The following is a 20,145-nucleotide window of genomic DNA, read 5'->3' as shown; positions in this document are numbered from 1 at the left end:
TTGATGAATGCAGTGGCGTAACTATGGAGGGGGATGAGGGGATAGATCCCCTCCAAAAGCCTCAGAGTAATAAAAAATTATTTTAAAATATTTTTGACATGTAATAACTGCATCTGCTTAAAGTTAAATCTTAAGTGCCAAAATGATGTACATGCATTTCTAGGCATGTCTTTTTTCAAAAATTTTCCCGGGTTGGATAGCCTGGGGGGAAGGAGGGAGAGTCGCAATCCCAGGCCATCCCATCCACCCCAAATCATATTCCTAGTTACGCCACTTTGATAAATGACTTTATTTTACATAATTTTTTATGTTTACAGATTATCAAGTGACTAGAATTTTTAGCTCATTTTATTACCGAGACATTTATCACATCGAGAGAAATCTTTTCCCATCCATGTTGGCCTTTGATATATTTTTCACAAGTTCAAAATATGGCTAAAGATTTCTTCGGATCTGAGAATTAAATCATGAAACATACACTCACTAGAACATTTGTTGGGCAGTAATATGTTTAATTAATAATTTTATTTTGCCAATTAATGATAATCATCATTCTCGTAAATTTGAAGACGTGAATTACAAAGTCTTGTGCCTACCTCATTTTGTTCTCTCAGTCTTAGTATTTCCAAATGTGCAATATATGATCTTATAATGAAAGCAGTTTCCTGAAATGAAGATAAATGATGGAATTATAATAATTACCAGTTTAAAATATGTATCTTCACTATAAATTTGATATTTTATGTGTACTGAGAAATGTATCACTTTTCTTAATATTTCCTATTCTTGGAAAATATTGATAATAAACAATGAGAATGCATAATTAGAAAGTCTACATGATTTTTCATGTGGAAAATAGGAAACTGTAACTAAAAAAGGTAGAAGTTTTGCCGCATTGAACATTTGTTATCAGCAGAGGGGTGCACAGTAAGTATGTATATGATACAAGTTTATGGAGGGTTTTCAATGGGATAGCTTCATCATGGCCTGACAAGTAGACAATTAGAGAGGTAAAGGAAGGCCCAGAATGAGTTACATAGCATTTCTTTGTTGAAGCTTTTCCATGTCATTACAGCTGATGATGTAATTTGGGTGTGCCCTGCGTACTTATTGGTTTTGTAGCACGACATTCCCGTAGTAAAAGTGACCAGGAACAGCCACAAAATGTTGGGCGACAAATCCAATAAGTATACGGGGCACACCCAAAAAACATCATCAACGGCTTACATAGTATTATTTAACCCTTTCAATGGCAAAAATATGCAGCAGGACATCTCTTGACCTGGGAGACGAAAGCCACAAATATTCATCAAAGATTTTTCTACTCAGGATGCCGAAAATATACATTTCCTTACTCTCCCCCTTTATGATGATCGCGGGTTCGTGAAGTCTTAGTTTCGGGACCCAACAAAGTGGGACTCATGGCGTACCCTCAAAATCCAGGAGGAGGTACTGGGACCCCTCATGTTATATTACCCCTCTTTTTGGTTAGGGGCCACGGTAATTCAATTGTTCATTCAGTCAGTTCTCGAAATAAATATTTCTTCCTTTCTCAAAAAATATAAACTAAGAATTGAATTCTTTGCCTTTTGAGCAGCGTTTGAACAAAAATTCTATGATAAATATGTACTTATATCTCGATCTCAGCATAAAAATCAACGTGGAAATTGTTGCTGCATTAAATTCATTAGTTTCATTCATTCGGTAGCGTTTTGTTCAAAATTTGAAAATTCTCAGAATAAAACGAGGAACTCAACTGAAAGTCTTCAATTTACATGCAAGTAACAATTATTCATACATCTTATTCATATAAACAAAGCATGATTGACTGCAAACCAATGCCGCTGGTAGGGTTGTAATCCTGTAATAAGCAGGGTGCCCAACTACCCTCGGAGTCCGAGATAATGTGGAGTCCCTGCTAGGAAGGGTCGAAAAAGGTTGGTCCTGGGAGTATGTGATTATCCACGAGACCCTTCTTTATGAATGCCCTGCAAAAATACTCTGTACAGAGGGGATGGAAAAGTCTCTTGGGGCTCAGTCCAGCAGTCATGCTAAGGAGAGAACTCCACTGTCCCGACAGGGTTAATACTTCCACTGCAGAGCTGAATGTCCTATCCTGTGTACAGACTGTGGTGTGACCCAACAAAATGATCTTTTGATTTTCCTTCTTATAGAAAAATCTTCCAATTTCATTGATAAATCAAGCAATAGTTTCACTAATAATGGGCCCTGTGGCCTTTCATGGCGGTTTGGGCATTTCCCTATCCCACCCTTCCATCCCTATCCTCTCCTTGGAGGCATCGATGGGCTCCTATCGCAGCTGCACCTCTCTCCTTTTTCCTTCCCATTCCACTCCCCTCTCCAGGTGTCCGGGCATATCAGGTGAAGTACTGGATCCCGGCCCCATTGTGTTGTATCCTTCTAAGGACCTCCCTTGGGTCCTCGTTCTTCTTGTGGTGTAACCCAACATTGATCCAACGATCATTTTGTTGTATCCAACAAAATGATCTTAGATTTTTCTCCTCATAGAATAATCTTCCAATTTCAAATATGGTTTCGCTAGTAGTGGGCTCCGTCGTCCCGATGGCAGCGCAGGTTTTTCCCTTCCTCTACCTTTCTTCTCTGACCTCATCGGGAGGCATCGATGGGCTCCTATCACGGCGGTGCTTCCTTCCTTTTTCCTTCCCCTCCTTGGGTGATCAGTTGAATTACTGGGTGCAGTTTCATTGTATCCTTTATAAAGGACCCTCCTTGGGTCCTCAATCAATGCGGTGTGACCCACCAGTGGGTCACCAAGATTATTCTTCTGGCTACTTTCTAGCAGTGGTATCACACCGTGTAACCCTCCACCATTGGGAGCAGTAAGAGGAGAAGAGCATTGGTTTTATGATTTACTTTTGCTTTAAAATCAAATAAAAGCTTGTGACTGAAATGGGAATGATGCTGATGTGATCATTCAATTCTCTATTGTTTTTCAGAGTGTGTACGTGAGTCAGGCACCTGGACCGCGGCTTTCATACTCGCAAGCAGGCCCTCCCCATGGGTCGAGCCACCCCCCGCCCCCACCCCCTCCTCACGGTCGATATAGCGTGCCGGGCATGCAGAGGGAAGTGTAATCAAGATGACAGATTTGCTGATCCATTTCAATGGATAGTGTTGAGGAAGTGGTTGCAAACTCAAAGGAAGGTAACACCATCTCTGATTTGCCGAAGATTGTCATATAAATACATGTATGTTTATGTACTTCAATGAATACAAGATCTTAATATTTAATGTGGTGTAAATGCCTCTCTGGCCCAGAGACTACAATTGAATTTAGAAGCATTAGAATCATATTGAAAATGCTGCGGCATTTCTATGTACAATGTAGGAAACTGGTTATTTTATTTTGCCTTGTCATTTTTTTAAATGAATGCTTTCAAATAACTTTCCACTGACTCTATTGTTCACTTTTGATGTAAAAGTTGCAGATGATAATCTTTCCATTAATTTTTATTTGATAATTGCTAAACAGTAAAGCACAAGAAATGGTAAAGTACAAATGCTTTACCATGATTATTTACTTTGATATGATATTTTAATATAAATAAATGAATGTTCTGCAGCCATTAAACAGTTTAAAGGAATTAAATTCCCTTGGCCGTACTCTGAGTGCAAAAGAGTACGGACTTTGGGAATTCGTATCTTTCCAGGATATTTTAAGCTGATATTGTGTTTTTGATAGCCATAAAATATTTTTTTCTAGAAACATTCTTATGGGCTCTAAAAAATGGGTTCTTGGGTCACTGCTGGGTATTCTTAGAAGAAAATCAAACGTTTTTTAGTTCAGTTAACTTGATCCTATCAATCATTATGGAGATATAATTTTGTGGTCTGTGGTGAACATATCGGAAAAATGATCTGAGTGATTTTTCTTGAAAAATGCTTCTTCTGCGGTTTCAGTAATTTATTTTAATAGGTACTTAGGCAGTTGCAATGCATAAATAATTTCTCGCTTCAAGTAGAAATTTAAATAGTATTCAGTTGTGGAGCATTCTCTTCCTAAGTGTCTTGGAGGAGTAGATTATGTGTCAAGATACTTATTATTCTCATAAGGAGGTGTTTTCATTTTTTTTAATTAAACCTGTGAAGTAAAATAGAGTCATGCAAAAAAATAACTGGTATAAAATAACTCTTTACCTGCATCATTAACTTATTTATCGTTGTTGTTACTTATTTAGGCAATTACATATTTTTTTCAAGCATATGGAAGCCTCATTTTGATCCTCATAAATTTCTATTCAAATGAAATTTGTTTTGAGTGGAGTAGCAACTATTGGTATGGTAAAATTTATGGGTAATTCTGCTGATTTATTTGAAAATATTTGTGCCGGTTAGTGATTAAACTGAGATGCTAGATAATGCATTTTATATTTTCATCAATCTTTTGCATGTAGGTCAGTGAGGTTTGAATTCTGGTTTAGATGCATATTAGTCTGAAGAAGGTGCTGCAGCATTTGTTGAATGCTGTCTGATGTTCAAAGTGCCTTTCTTTCACCAAAATAAACTCTAAGGCCAAGAATAGCATATGTAGTACACAAATAGGTATTTATTGGCATGAAAGTTCCTTAGCCAATATATCTGGAGCATCAGAGATGGTCAGTTACTGAGTTCATGACCTTTTGGTTGAGTTTGTTGGAAGAGTTTAAAAAACTTTTACTACAGTCAACCAGTCATTTCATAATGTATATATGTATATGTTTAATATTTTAAACACAATGATAGCCATTGAAGGTTATTATTTTTAAAATAGCAATGTGTTTAATCTTGGTTGAGTGTTTTTATATTATTTAATGGACAAATTTCTAGGATATTCTTGAGTACTGGAAATATTTATAATGTACATACATATAGAGGTCTATTGTCTTTAAACCTGTGGATCAAGTGTATGCTTTGAGTTTTTGAAGGAAAATAAATGTAAAATTTTTTCCTCATAACTGAAGTGGTTTTATTTGATGAGGAAGTATTGCTCTACATACTTTCCTTCTCAAACATTTTCTCGGATTAATTGTTGAATTTCAGCATTATCGGCAAGTGTGTGAAGACCAACTTATAGGTGGTCCTAAACTTTCACTCAAAAAATTACTTTTGAAGCCAGTATGTATACATTTTTGAATTTCCCTGTCCTATAAATTTCAGCATTCAACCGTTATATTTCCAGCAATCTGTAAATGGGTGTTGTCCAGTACACGTGCTTAATGTTCCAGAGTGCTCCTGCCTCAGACGCTACAAATTCGTGGTCCACTTTTGCTCGTATCGCTCCCTGCGCTACTGGTGCTCCACTTGCTGGGTCTCAGCTGGAGTGATTGTAGCATTTTGTTGGTCGTTTGTTTTCCTAGTATCGTCTGCGTAAAGGATTGGTGTAGCCCCTTGTACTTCATTTAGCCTGTTAGGTACGTCATTAATATAAATAACAAAAAGAATAGGCCCAAGGATTGATCCATGGGGTACACCACAAGAAACCTTATTAATTTTAGATCTGCATTGGAGACCATGATTGAACACTACAACAATAAGTTCCTTGTATCCGTGATTTGGTATAATAAATGATGGAAAGAAAAATGTGATGGGAAAGTCTGACAAAAATAATCATGAGTTTAGTGGCCTTGCCATGATGGAACTAATGTTACACATGTATGTACTATTGAAAGTGCTGCATGGTGAAATCTTTAGCTGGATCTGGACTGTCATTACGGTTAAGACTAAAAGCTGTGAAATTTTCGTCAACGATTGGCAGTAAGAGGTGGGGTGGTGATTTGGATGGAATGATAAGTTGTGGATAGAGTATCTACTTAAATTTAAACTCTCCTTAGTCTTGATTTAATACAAGCCAAGGCTATTATCATGTAGAGTCAAAGTAACGGTTGAATTCCATGGCCACTTAAAGTTTGAATCAACAAGTTTTCATTCTTAGTGTTTGTTTCTTTTTTGTTTCTCTGAAGTCATAAATGAGATGCTATCAGCCCACTAGGTTGTTTCTTCTCAACATTTTAGATTCACTTTTCTGCATAACTTTAAGTGTTTGCATTTTTTATGTAATTTTCATTAATATATTTTTAAATAATTGAAATGCCTCCATGAAGGATGCTTACTGTTTGAAACACAGTCATAAATATTTATCTCTCTGCCCATAATCATCAGGCAAAATGCCTGTTCCTGTGTAAAAGTTATTATGAACCTGTAATTGTCCCCATATAATGTTCTATGAGTATTTCTAGACTAATTACAAAACCAAACTATGTCTTCAACATTTCACTTTTTTCAATTAACTGTAAAGTGAAGTAGAATCGCATTAGTCAGATGAAAATAGCTCTACGATTTGTTCAAGTTGATAGAAATGTGTTACGTAGCTTGAAAGTGCCAGGATTTAATTACAGTAAAACCTCTATGTAGTGAACCTCTTTACATCATAAACCTCCATACATCATACCACCCCTACGGTCCCATCTGATTTACATGTAAATTTATAGGCAAACCTCTATGTAGTGAACCTCTTTATATCGTAAAACCTCCACTTATCATACCATGGAGACACCCCCAAGACAGCGTAACTACCTCTACAAATTGTACTGAGACAACTAGAGACCATTATTGCAGCCGCGATTATAGACATAGGATGACATTTTCAGCGATAAATGTTTCACCCTTATTTTTTTTTCTTATACACCTTTAATATGCTGCAATTTTCACGTTAATCATTAGTGGCCATTTTGTTCAATATGAGAGCATACCTACAGTAAATAAGAGAAAAAGGTATTAAACTATCCTAATCATTTTAAGTGACTGTTGAATTAAGAGAGATCACATTGTTTTCTCTCGAATCATGGTAAAAATCATTCGATAGTGCTCGCTTTCTGTTATTATTTAATAATAAATATAAGTTCACTAATGAATGCATGTTTGATTAAACACATAAATATAATGGTTTAAAAGACAGTAAAGCATTTCATTTCCAAAGGATATGAAAAAAATGGTGCCTAACACTAAAACCTCTCTATAGTGAACCTCCATACATCAAATTGCCCAAATTTTGGTCCCCTCCATTATGATGTAAAGAGGTTTTACTGTATTTACATTACATATGCCGTATCTTGTTTTTCAACTGACATTATCTCTGAGAGCAAAACTTTTTTTTGAGAAAATATGCAAAAATTATTTGATATGTATTAAGGAAACTTACCTCCTTCATAATGGTGTAACATTGCCAGAGTTTTTCATTTGATAGAAGTAAGTTGATGCCATGTGGACTTTATTTTTTCATGAAGAAATTCTCACTAAATCACTCATTAATGACTTGTGCATTAGTATCCTTGAGGGCTCTGTTGCTGCAGTCGCTCTTCAAAGAGATCAAGGGATTTAAAGACCTCAAGTGGATCATCCGGTGGGTGGGTTTCAAGCTCACTGCTCAGCGTTGATTTGGGTTTTTTTGCAAAAAAAGCACTGGGGCATGTGTGTCCATATATCAGTATCCTTTCTAACTCCTTTATAGTTAGTGCTTGTTGTTGACGGCATGGAGCTTTGATAATTGGTTGACCAGCTTTTAGTTGTTTCTGTATTGAACAAATGATAAATAATTTTAAAGTCGATAGACGTTTCCCAAGATGTAACATTAAAGGCATCTTGAAATAAAATGAATTTGAACTTTTCCACTAGTCTTTAATGCATATGATGCATTTTGGCTCACTGAGCTATCCTCTGGAGTATTAAAGAACATGATATTTATACCTTTCAGGAAGGGATAGGGGAGGATTTGACAAGTTTGAGGAAGGGGTAGGAAAGAGGCATACAGTGGAGAGACAGTGAGAAAAATTCAACCTAAGAGATATGAGGAAACCCAGGGGTGGATGGAGGAATTTTGGGTCCTTAGTATGTATGTATGTACTAAGAGCTCTTGAGGCTAGGGTTCATGTCACGTAGAAATTATAAAATTTAAATGCAAGAATGTATATTTCATTGAGGTTATTTTGAGACTTATATAATATAACTGTGAACTGTAATAATATGTACAACTTTACCAAATTTTGAAAAGGGCCGGCCTAATGGCCATTACCGTACTGGAAAATTTCATAGTGGCCATGGAATTACCAGCAGTATGCCTATGCTGAGTCACCAGCTAGTGTTCATAAATTAAGAGGAGATTTCCATGCGGTAAAAATTATTTTCCATAGAATCCGACCATAACTACCCAATTTCTGAATATTCCTTGTAAGTTTTATGGGCCCATGAGGCTTGAACCTAGGCATCTTCCTCCTCCTTGGATTTAAGCAAATGAAATTCTAATGGACTTGTTCATTCAGTTCTTAAATTGCAATTCAGGGAAAGGATTTGGTAGAATTAAGGGAAAGATAAAAAAATGGTCTTAATAGTGTTAAAACAAAAAAATATTTCTTGTACCTTAAGTCTCTCATGGGCTTAAAATAAAAGTTGCTCTCCACTTTTATGAGTTGGTGATGTCACAAGAATTTTAGTTCATTTACTCATTCCAGAAGAACTTTTAGCTGAGGGGACAAATTGCTGGCTAGGGTGCTTACAATAACAAACAACTTGAGAATGTGGAACAGCAGGGAAGCTGGGACATGATTGGCTTGAGTTAGTGACATCATCAACTTATCTGCAAAAGGATTACGAGCATCAATTTTTCATCATGGCTAGCTCAAGAAGTAAGGTGTAGATCAAAAAGTGGAAAACATGGATCTCAAAGGTTTTCAAACATGTTCGCAATCGATAAAGAAAATTTGTGAATTAGCCTGCTGATGCCTATCTCCGGTAATAACGTGATATACTTAAAAATTGTGCTATTGTCAGCCGTAATAACTAGGGAAAGTGTTGCTTTTACATATTACATTAGATTATACACCCATGTGTAGCATAATCTTGGTTTTGAATCTCAATACATATGTATATGTTATCCTTATCCATGATGGCAAAGATTTTTTTACTGACACAGGAATTTTTTTTTGAACTGTGCAATGGGGAGTTACAGTCCTATAAAGGGTGCAAATGTGCCCCATATCCAATGTGTATGGCCATTTATTATGATACTGATGTTTGTAATATATTTTTGAAGGATTTCAGGGACTACCTTCCACATGGGGGATATTTCGGATACATCAAGTTTAAGACTGAAATCATTTCTTTAGCTAGGCATGCACGTTTGACTCACTTCTACTGTTTCCAGTTTCCTTTGGTACAGCCTCAATTTGTCAGCTATTATATTTTCTAGTATTTTTTCCCTCTTGGTTTTCTTATTTTTTGAGCGGTCAGCCGTGATTTTCTTCCCCTCCATCAATTGTCTTTTTGTCTACCGTACTCTTTATTTAGCTGGTATTTTCACTCCTGTTTTTCTTTTGCTGAAATAGTTGGAGAAATTTTGTTCATTTTTAGTTAAGTCTCTTCCCAATTTGTTAAAATTTATATACAGTTGAGGATAAAATGATAAATGAAGAGCAAACTTATGTTAGTGCATGTCCACAGTAATTTTATTTGGTACGACGCGTTTCAGCGACCTTACTTCACTATCATCAGGTACAAAATGCCATATTTTCGTCAAGAAGTCATATATATATGGTTGATATATATGACCTCTTGACGAAAATATGGCATTTTGTACCTGATGATAGCGAAGTAAGGTCGCTGAAACGCGTCGTACCAAATAAAATTACTGTGGACATGCACTAAGTTTGCTCTTCATTTATCATTGTATCATAATGTTCCACAACATCTCGCCGAACACCGTTGAATACAGTTGAGGACCTCAAATCCAGAAAGCTTGGGGCCGAAGGGCTTCTGAATTTCTGGTTTTTCTGGATTTCTGGTATTCATAGTACCTACATTTAGTAAATTAATTAATTTATACATGTGCTCGGGCTCTTGTACTTGATATTTGATATCCTTATGTGTCCCTGACAAGGTCCTTAGCATATGTCCATAGTATGTGCTAAATTCCTACTCATCCCAGAACAAGGCTTGGAGAGTGGTGCCACGAGGTGGCAAGTCAAAACACTACGCAGAGGTATTTTCAAATGTTCTGGATTTTGGATTTTCCGGGTTTCTGGATTCCAGATTTGAGGTCCTCAACTGTATTCATAAAATTGTGGTGGAGTTAATGCAAGGTTCTCTTATGCCCTGTGTTTATGAGAGAGAATGTCGAACATCAGTGTCCTGCCATGAAAGGGGAAAAAAAAATTTTTCCCTGAATTTGAAGATGGTTTTGATTAAAATCAAAATGTTGACATGAAGATATGATGATTTAACGAAATAGCACTGAAAAAAATCAAAAGATACATTTTATTGCAGTGGTTAAGATTTAAAACATGGCCCATTAAATTTTGTGGCTGTTGAAGAAGAGATATGCCTCCACTTTTCCCTTCATCAACCTAGCTGAATAAATAACCTCACCCTCTAGTAATCAGGTTCTCCTTTGGAAATGACTCAGTCATTGAAATCGATCTTGGTATGTACATATATGCAAGTAAAGCTGTGTGGAATGTATAATTTTTGTTCTATTTATCATTTTTAATGTTTTTTTTAATTTCCACAAAGCTTTTATCCATTAATTTAACCCATACTTGTATTTCTCCTACTTAAATTGTAACTTTTTGACTGCTCCAGGATAAGGAAACAATGCCAAAAAGAGTTAATATCACCCACTTCAGTCTCTGTACAACATGATCTCAGCACCACTGCAAAGAACCACTGTCTATCCTGAGGTTGATAGTGCTTGTGCACTAAAGCACATATGTACCCTTCAAAATGGTGGTAGTACTCTGCTCAATGTGGTCTGCTCTGCTTGCTCGCAAGTTCACAGCCAGAATGATTTTGTAGGGATTCACATCATTTCATAGAAAACAAGGTCTTGTGCACTATGTAAACTGTGAGCCGTGAATCTCTCAGTGCTATCCCAGATATATATATATATATCAGTGTTAGAGGTATATCTCACCACTCAAGTGCATTGAGACTTTCCTATGGAGTTCCACATCACTGGAATGCCTAAAAGTACACTGGAAATGCATCGAGAGTAAGAAAGCATCCACGATGCAGGGATTGTTAGTAATTCAAATATTCAGTTCAAATGGCACTCAGTGAGTATTTTGTTTTTATGCATTGTGCGGCCGCCTATGAGTAAAGTGAAGCGGTTCTTCTCGTGGCCTCATGAAGTCATGGCGTATCCATTTCATCTTGAATAGTTTTAATGGAGAAAGGTACTGAAGTTTGACAGGGATGAAATGCCAGGTTGTTTGATATAAATTCTGTTGAACTAAATAGCAGCACATGCACTTTATTTTTCTGCAATAAGTGAGTAAAATTTGCATTTGAATGCATTTTATGTAGGGGTTACGCATGAGGAAGGTAAGGGGAGAAGGTAGCAAGTGGAAGAGGAGTGTGCATTGATTCGATTTTCAGTACCAGCCACCTCTCACCTTCAGCCAGACTCTCTCAGGCAGGTTTTCAATTCCATGCCTAATGAGTGGAAAATTGTATTGATCTGGCAATAGACACAGTATTTAAACAAGAGAAGAAGAATATCTGAGGTCTACTTATTGAGATAAGATCCATAATCAAGCAGTGTGGCAGAACACACAGTCGATCGACATCGGTTGCGATCTCACAAAATGCAGGAGCAAAATGCAGCCAACAAATTCAAAGAAAGATTTATAATTGAAGAACAATGGAAATTGGAAAAAAATCCAATTCAACAGGTATGGTGGCCTCATCAAATAAATGCGTGCAATGGATTCCCACACTTTACAAACTTTGTACCCCAACATTTCCTCCTCCAAATTAACTTGCAATTTTTCTTCCTGTCTTTGGCTTATGTCCAACCCGTCTACTGGTAAATAAGACATTTTCCACCATCTATTTGATTTTAAGGTTATCAACTGGCCTTGTAAGCGCATCATGCAATGTAAAGAGACAAATGTAGCCGCGATACGGCTAAATTTGGTATAAGGGTTTAAAATCTGATACACGGCATGCCGATGGAAAATTTTCAGAATTCATCCTTAATATAAACGAATTATTGACAGCATATTTCTAAACTAATTATAAAACATTGGGAAATGCTTGTAATCTATGGGAATAGCACGTGAAATTATTGAAGCGCAAAATGAATACCACCAATAAAAATGAGGGTACGCCACGGTAGAATAATCAACCAGAAGTATTAATAATTAAAGTGAGGCATTAAAAATATATCTCAAGTTCCATTTATGTTCCAATGAGGTTGGATTATACCTCGACTGCCAACCTTCTCGTAATGTGAGTTATAGTTCCGCGCATAGGAGTTTATATTACTTTAGAGTATTTATGGTTTCGCGCTGAATTTTAACTCAGCGCCACCTGTAGGTTAAAAAAAGAGGAAGGGTATTTCGTTGCTTGTTTGTCAACGCGGAAGATGGAAGGCGGTTTCAAGCGTCTGCTGTGACAAAGTGACAGTGAATTGATAAATATTGGTGATAGAAGAAACTTCCTTTACCTTGAAATGGTAAAATTGTGAAGTTTACTGGAGAAGGAAGCGGCCATAACTCAAGGTAATACATAGTTTGGCGGTTGTTACAGAAGAAGTGACAACTTATATGAAATCTTGGTGCGATGTACATGTGTTGATTCTTAAAGACTGTTTTTTATGCTCCATTTCCACTACTTGCGTTTCTAGTGCAATCCTTACTCATCTCTCAGCCTCTTAAAAGTCACCTGTGGCAAGGCTTTCTAATTTTACCTAATTCGGACGCAATAGATTTAAGAATATGTAAAAGATTCATTTGTAAACATAACCTTCTTGGCAGCATTTAAGGTGGCTTTTCGATTATAATTTGGATTCGAGTGGTAGCAAACGGTGCGTCAGAAAACAAGCAAAATAATAGATTACTGTGCGATGTGGTAGACAGGGTAACAATGCTAGTATTGGGAAGGGACTGTTAGTGTGTTTATGGACATCAATGGACATTGTATCAAGCACATAAACTTAACGAAATTAGCATAATTGGCGAAAATAAACTTTTGTTAGTTTCTCATGATTGGAATGTTGTGTTGACTTTGTGTATGTCCCTTCCAAACAGTCGCATGGCTGAATATATCTGTTTCAAGTACATGCACGACCAGTGAAATTGCATGTGCGCCCCTCTTATTTTAACGAAATATCCAAATTTGTGCTTTCCTACTTGGATTAGTCCAATGTTTATTTAAATATTATATAATCGTTACTTATTATTTATTGTTTACTTGTGTGTTAGCAGATTTTAAGGTGTGTTTTCCTTAATTGTCATGCATTCACATATGCACGTACTAATTACTGTGTGTATTGATAGAATTTGAACTAGTATCATTCATTCCTTCTTTGGAAACTTAAAATGTACTTTTGGGATGCTCTCCAAAAATTTGGATGTTGGTGGGGTAAAATTTGTAGAACCTGCACCATTTTAATAATTTCATTTGTCTTCCAAAAGGCAAAAACTACGTCATTGACGCTTTAGCTGAAGAGTTACTTTTTCCTGTCCTGGTTCCCTTCCATAGTGCTTATTCTTTCTCCCGAAAGTAACATTTTGTCAATAATAACATTTTATTGATGATATCTCGCAGTATAATGAGCCTACTCTTCCAAAGTGTTCATCTATCCTCCCAACCTAATTATTACTGTTTGAATGCAAGTGGAAAGGTTGCAAAAAATATTTGCATGCTAAGTATAAAGAAAAAGAAGTTAGTACTGGCCAATCTGGGCTATTTTCCTACATTTTGTGCTGAAGAAAACAGTGCATTTTTCCAAGTTCAATATGTGTGCTTGAGGGTTATTAACATACAGAGCTGCAAGGCTAGCATGGGTGCATTTACATTTTTGAGAAATATTCAACATAGATTTGATATTATATCTCAGTTGCAACATGTCGGCAAAAAAATCAAAGCAGATGAGATATGCATTGTCTGGCAAAAATTATCGCTTATTAAGTTGTAGCCCATTAATGTATATCTGTCAACATCACTACTCCTTTATATACACCACTTTTACTTTGAGCTGCAATAAAGCCAGAATGCCTTCAAGAGAAAGATACCATTGAGTGCTCTCACTTGCCAAAAAAAAAATTATTCTTATTGACCAAAATTTTTAAAACGTCTCTTCTGGGTTTCTATATCTCAAGGAATTAGCTACCCTTTCACCAAAAACATTTTGTACCTGAGGCAATTCTGGAATATGTGCATCTTGCTCTTTTGTGGTCGATGAACAAGCAGTGTCCGATAGGTTTTCATTTTTCCATCTATTCTGATTTAGCTCCATACCTCTCACATTAATTTTTATTGTACATTTACATATCCTCTACTCTTTCATTTTTTTATTGAAATCAGAAATGTCATTGGTAACTATTAATTCCTCAATGACATGAATTTTTAAAAATTTCAGGTGGGCGTGAAGCCCCCGCAATCATCCATCCCCTCCCCACAGCTATGTGGTTGGTTTTTATCGGTTGTTTCAAAATAAATAGTTAGGTTTTGCATTCTATAATGTGTATTATATTTAACGTACACTAAACAAATGATACATAAAATAAAAAAGCGACTCAAACAGTTTTGTTTGTTGGCAACAGTGCATGTGCACCCAATGTTTTCCGCTGCCATCCGTTAGAAAGCACTTGTAGAAAATGCTTAAAAGACACTAATCAATGTGCGGGAAGAACTCGCAAATCGTCTTAACGTTTACCGTGTGACCAATGGTACTCATACTGAACACTTGTTGGCTTCTATGTCTCGCTGTTTACGTTGCTCTTTCATTTGATGTATGATCTATAGCTGTAATTTTAGTGTGAAAATTATAAGAAAGCTGTAAAACCCTGCTATTCATTTCGGAACACCTGATACCACATTGCCCCATCAACTATTTCTCTCTTATTAGAATTTCCCTTTAAGGGGTCATGTGCTGTCAATAGTCTTAATCAATCATCAGTTTTTGTTGTATAGTTACCAAATTCTGGAGTCACCTCTCATTTCACATTTTTTAATCACAGAAGAATAATTCTAAGGGCACAGTGTTAGGATTTCATTTGATTTTGTTTTGTATATGCTAGTTGCTTTTAATTAACAGAGTAGGGCTAATCTCAAAGGTATATGAACATATCTCTGGATGAAAAATTTGACAATGTCATAAAGCTAAGGTTTTGGTATGGGTAGCCATGTTTCAAATTATCTTTCTTTGATCTTCTGAGTGGGCAAAAGTCTTTTAGTAAGTGGTACCTCAGCGGCACCACGGTGCAGGGTAGTGTCCTGGGGGGTGGATTGCATTACGACAGACGATATCTTGTAAATGCTTAAAGATAGGTCTAAACAAACAGAAAAACGGGTTATTTGGGGCTTTACTTTTATGTTTTACATAGGGGTAGCACTTTTTCGCCCCCAAAAAACTCAATTGAGGTTCCTCAGTACTAGGGCCCTTGGGGCAGGGGTTGCCATTGTTTTAAAGTAAACAAATTTTAACACGTGAATATAAACCTCATTTGGATCATTTTGAGACTAGGAAAACATAACTTTTCTCAGTTTTTAAAAATAACTAACTAACCGGCCTCTTACTCTAAAGAAATTTTTACTCTTCCAAATTGTAGTAACAACCTCAATGCAACTCTAATTTTAGTGACCTTTTTTGTACAACTTACAAAAGATAAGTTGGGGAGAGAGAAAATTTAGAAATCCATCCAAATCATTTCGATTTTTAGAATAAATTGAATTGAGTACCTAATTATAAATATAGCCAACCAAATTTCAGTTATCAAATAAGGAAGATGCTACAGTGATTTATCTACATATTTATTTTATGCAAAAGAGGTTTTTAATTTGTATTGGTGTCTACCTACCAATGTAATGATTTTTTTACTTAAAAATTATTTCTCCTTCACATGAATGGGTAGGTACTTTCTTTAATATATGTAAAAATATTGCTTACAAAGGTCAGAATTGAATATCAATGAATCGTGTTGAATACCTATTTGGAGCCACTATCTGGAATATTCTGCTGAAAGTACTTATGGAAAACATGTAAAAATTATTTTTTGGGTACTCTCTTGGAAAGGTTTAGTACATTTTTAGTAAGTTTTTTCTCAGATGATTTTTTCTCAGTTGACGGCAATGCTTGATTGATGATGAAACCCAAAAGTTTATGCTTCAGAATTTTTCTTCTTTAGACTTTGCTGATGTCTGCGGCTTTCTTTTATTCAAATTTAGCATATGCCTTAAACATATTTTGTTTTGGAATGTCAATTTTAGCTCCTATATTTATATGTTGAAGTTTCTGTACATTTTCTCTTTCTGTCTCTCACAGTTATCTGACCATTCTAATACATTATTGTTTATGTCATTTATCATTCCACTGATGCTACGCTAACCTCAACAGACATGACCTATTCATCATCAATGAAACAAGTATAAGCTGAAATAAAGTAATTAATATTACATTAAATACTCAATAAATATTTACTGTAATTCTTCGTTAAAACTTTTGCGGATACTCGTCATGTTGAGTAAAAACTTTTGTGCTCTGTTGCCACGTCAATTTTTGGGTGGCCCCAACGTTTCCTGACCGATGCTGGTCAATCAGGACAATCGTCCTTAAGAAAGCAAAAATTGTTGCCTAAGTAAAAGGTTTTAAACAGAGACTTGTCAGAGAAGCCATTGATATATCTAAGAGGAGAAGAACAATTTCAACAGAGACACCAGCATTAAAATGAGCCATACTTGGCAACCCGTAATCAGAAAAAATAATCAACAACCTACTCCTCCAACCTCCTGCTCCCCTCCCCGCACCACCTGACAAAGTTACCTATGTATATGAATTTAAATTCCCAACTCTTCAGAATCCCTTGAGAATGCAACCAGCATCAGTCGGGAAACGTTTGGGCCACCCAAAAATTGATGCGGCGACATGGCCCAAAAATCTTTTATTCAACAATATTTACTGCATTGGCATTTCTAATGGGAGGACATAATTGCAGCAAATCACTCAATGATTGCAGGAAATGAGGCCCGATTCTTTTAATAATTAATACGTATTAATAATTTTCTTTAAAAAGTTGAGTATTACATTAATATATGACTAAATTTAGTCAATAGCCAATATGGTTTGCCCCTAGAATGGATTGTAGAGAACGCCTAGGCAAATTATGTGCTACTCTGATTGACCTATCTGCTACACTTTAAATCTACCATTAACTGTTCATTTCTATTGAAAAACAAATCAATTCTAAGTGCTACCAAACTTATTTTGCAGGAAGCATATTGCTAATTTTTTAAAGTTATGTTGACAATAGGTTAATCTCAAGGTAATTGTTAAAATGCGCTAAAGCGTATTTAAAACAACTTTTGTAGCTCTGAAGCGTTTGCTGTAAAATTGAGATACCAATTTAGGGTTCTTCTCCTGGAATATATAAAAATAAAGGTGCTCATCATTACATATATTTTACCTTGCCTTTAGATTTTCCATTGCACGTTTTTTTTGCCCATAGACTTTGACCTTTGTATGAATATTTTTGTTTCTGGGTATATTATTGGTGCATTATTTTAACTCGGCGCATTTCTGAATGTTATATAATCATTTTCTTCTGTGTTTTTCAATGAAATTTGCGGAGATCTATTTATAATTTCGATCAAATCATTTCTTGTCCGTTGTAGTGCAAATGAAGTCCGCTAGATGTCGTTGTGCGCTCTGCGACGAGAGTTGGCTAGCCTCCGTATCACGGTCTCAGGCATTGTGTATTTTGAATCGGATGATTGGAGTGCATATGTACCTTCAGGGAAATCTTTGAATCAGGGGAACGAGCATCAACAGATATCTCTTGTTCCTTGAAGTCCATTAAGACGTGGTGTATTCGTCGATTTGAAATGTTGAGGTGCTCAACTGATTTGGGAGGCAATCGTGGTTACAAAATCATTTGACCCTTTCAAGACTCGAAACTAGATCTCCCAATTGCCAGTCAGGCATGTTACCAGTTGGAGAATGCCGGAAATTCCGGTCGAATCTAATAATTTTTCGTCGTCGGATGTATTTTTTCCTCGTCTCCTTTCATAAAAAACGTAATTGTGATAGCATTCAGTAACAAAAAAAGCGAGGAATATTCGTCTATTTTATGATGATGATACTTGTGTTTGGTCTCAAAACTCGTCCATGTCCAAAACATAATTGCAGAGTATCATTTGTTACTGCATCACTAATATTTTTTATAAGACCTTGTAGCTGATATAAAAATAAATTAAGTGAACTAAATGAATATGAAGTAAGAAAAGGGAAATTATTTGGCGGAGCACAAACGGCAAAGGATGACAAAAAATTAAGATCACTCCCAATTCACGAGGCGCAAATTTGATGCATATATGACTTTAAAAACTTAATTTCATCCCTAGGTTTTCATTATTTTACACCTGTTAATGTGATTGAGCTATATGTCTGTTCTTTATGCGTCGAAGTGATTTTTTTATTTCTCCATTGAAGCCGGCCTTTGCCGTTATTTCCCACCTCTACGTTCTGATAAAGCTTTCATCAGCTCAATGCATCTGCGTATGAAGTACAATAACGTCTGCTCTAATGCTATTTAAATCAAAGTGCAGCAGAAATTATTAATGAAGGAGTTCATTACTTATATAATAAATATCACCAGCATATCTGTTGTCCCTAGGTTGTTTGGACATTTCAATCTTTATTCATTCGTAGTACTATCATTCTAATATCAGTACATACTCTGCAGCCATCCATTTCTCCCTTTTCGAAGCAAGTTCCTTAAGTTCCATAGTGTTCTCCTCTTGTCCTCAAAATATCTATTTATATGTTAATCTATCATTTATGTCGAGCTAGAAATATAGTTAGGTTCTGACATGATGTTTTCTGTGTCGCTCTGAAATAAATGTATTCTAGATTTTTCAAGCAATAAGCTGTCGGCGTCAAAAGGATGTGCCGCTGTAATTTGCGAATTTATATCTGGGATTCAGTGCATGCTATAGCAATGATTAATACGTCAATTTAAAGAAAATTTTATCCTAAATTCTTATTTATTTTTGGTTTTATGAACAAGTAAAAAATGTATACACGCAAGTACAATATATGACTCTGCGCACCGTAAAATTTGCCGTTTTGTCAACTTTATCTTCGGGGGTAAACTAGAATATGTTCAAACATTTTCATTAATTAACAAAAATATGTGTTCTAAAAATACGCGAAAGCCATTTTATTCATGTATTTTGCTGTTTGCAACTAATTGTGGAAGATGAATGCGGTAGACGTAGTAGTTTTCCCTAGGTTGAGTTACAAAGCTCGTGGAATTGACGAAACGGCAAATTTTACGCTGCGCGGAGTCGTTTATTGAATTGGTGTGTCTACATGTTTTACTTTTTCTTAAAACAAAAAATAAATATGAATTAAGATTAAAATTTTCTTTAAATTGAAGTATTAATCGTCATTATAGCATGCACTGAAGCCCAGATATAAATTTGCAAAGTACAGCGGCACATAATTTAGACGCCGACAGTAAGCTTAGCACGAAGCTCCCGGTCTTTCGCAGCTATCAGCCGTATTCTTGTGAAAGCTGTGAAACGCTTTTTTTCTTTGGATTTTTTAATGGTTAGTTCAGCTTTCTTATGTATTTTATTAAGTTCACGGATTAAAATGGGTAAATAGTTTCCCTTGCTCATGGTTTTTCTTATCCCAATTTATGTTATAAATAGTGAAAAAAATCTTACCTTTGCCACCGATCGGATAAAATATCTAGCGTCGTCCCAAGTATGTCTTTCGATTATAATAGTAGTCTTATCTTCTTTTAGAAAGTTCAATTAAAATCTGCTTGCATCAGCGATCGCTGCTCTGTTTCAAAGTTAATGGCTTCGGTTGTCCAACTTGAGTCCTCGTTCTTCTGCATTCCTGCTATTAATTGATACTAAAATTGATTTTGAGACCTTTCCGTTGAAGGAAATGGCAGCTTGAACCAAAACATGATAATGTGGAATTAAGAGGTTTGACAGAAATTATTGTAATTTGATTTACTGTGATCTCTTATTATGTATACTTGTGCAAATGAGGCCTTTACATTTGTGCGCATATATTCGAAATTCTTTTGTCTGTATGCGCTGAGAAATCGCTCCTCA

The 20,145-nt window shown here is 35.9% G+C and overlaps 2 protein-coding genes and 1 long non-coding RNA gene across 7 annotated transcripts in view; 2 read left to right on the top strand and 1 right to left on the bottom strand.

The window, feature by feature from the left end:
* The window catches only part of LOC124167961 (G protein pathway suppressor 2), a 17,095-nt gene extending 12,119 nt beyond the window's left edge, over positions 1–4,976 (top strand). Inside the window, exon 10 of the mRNA XM_046546032.1 lies at positions 2,979–4,976. Within this exon, the coding sequence (XP_046401988.1) occupies positions 2,979–3,116 (138 nt within the window). The 3' untranslated portion in view covers positions 3,117–4,976. The remainder of the gene's footprint in view (positions 1–2,978) is intronic.
* LOC124167964 overlaps positions 1–20,145 on the bottom strand; it is a 27,529-nt gene extending 7,384 nt beyond the window's left edge. The window contains exons 1-5 of one of the 4 annotated variants that reach the window (XR_006866802.1): positions 20,067–20,145; positions 19,744–19,979; positions 9,203–9,389; positions 7,220–7,589; positions 266–665 (exon numbers count right to left, since the gene is read on the bottom strand). This is a non-coding gene — a long non-coding RNA (uncharacterized LOC124167964). Of the gene's footprint in view, positions 1–265; positions 666–7,219; positions 7,590–9,202; positions 9,390–19,743; positions 20,037–20,066 lie in introns of those variants that run through there. The other 3 variants (XR_006866800.1, XR_006866801.1, XR_006866799.1) reach the window with 3 other exon arrangements.
* The window catches only part of LOC124167962 (homeobox protein SIX1-like), a 142,466-nt gene continuing 134,758 nt past the window's right edge, over positions 12,438–20,145 (top strand). For both annotated transcript variants that reach the window (XM_046546034.1, XM_046546033.1), the window contains exon 1: positions 12,438–12,572. The gene's annotated coding sequence lies outside the window, so the exon portion shown is untranslated. The remainder of the gene's footprint in view (positions 12,573–20,145) is intronic.

The sequence above is a fragment of the Ischnura elegans genome, chromosome 11, assembly GCF_921293095.1.
Source record: "Ischnura elegans chromosome 11, ioIscEleg1.1, whole genome shotgun sequence".
Lineage (NCBI taxonomy): Eukaryota > Metazoa > Arthropoda > Insecta > Odonata > Coenagrionidae > Ischnura > Ischnura elegans.
The sequence above is the reverse complement of the archived record's forward strand: the minus strand, read 5'-3'. Positions and strand labels throughout refer to the sequence as shown.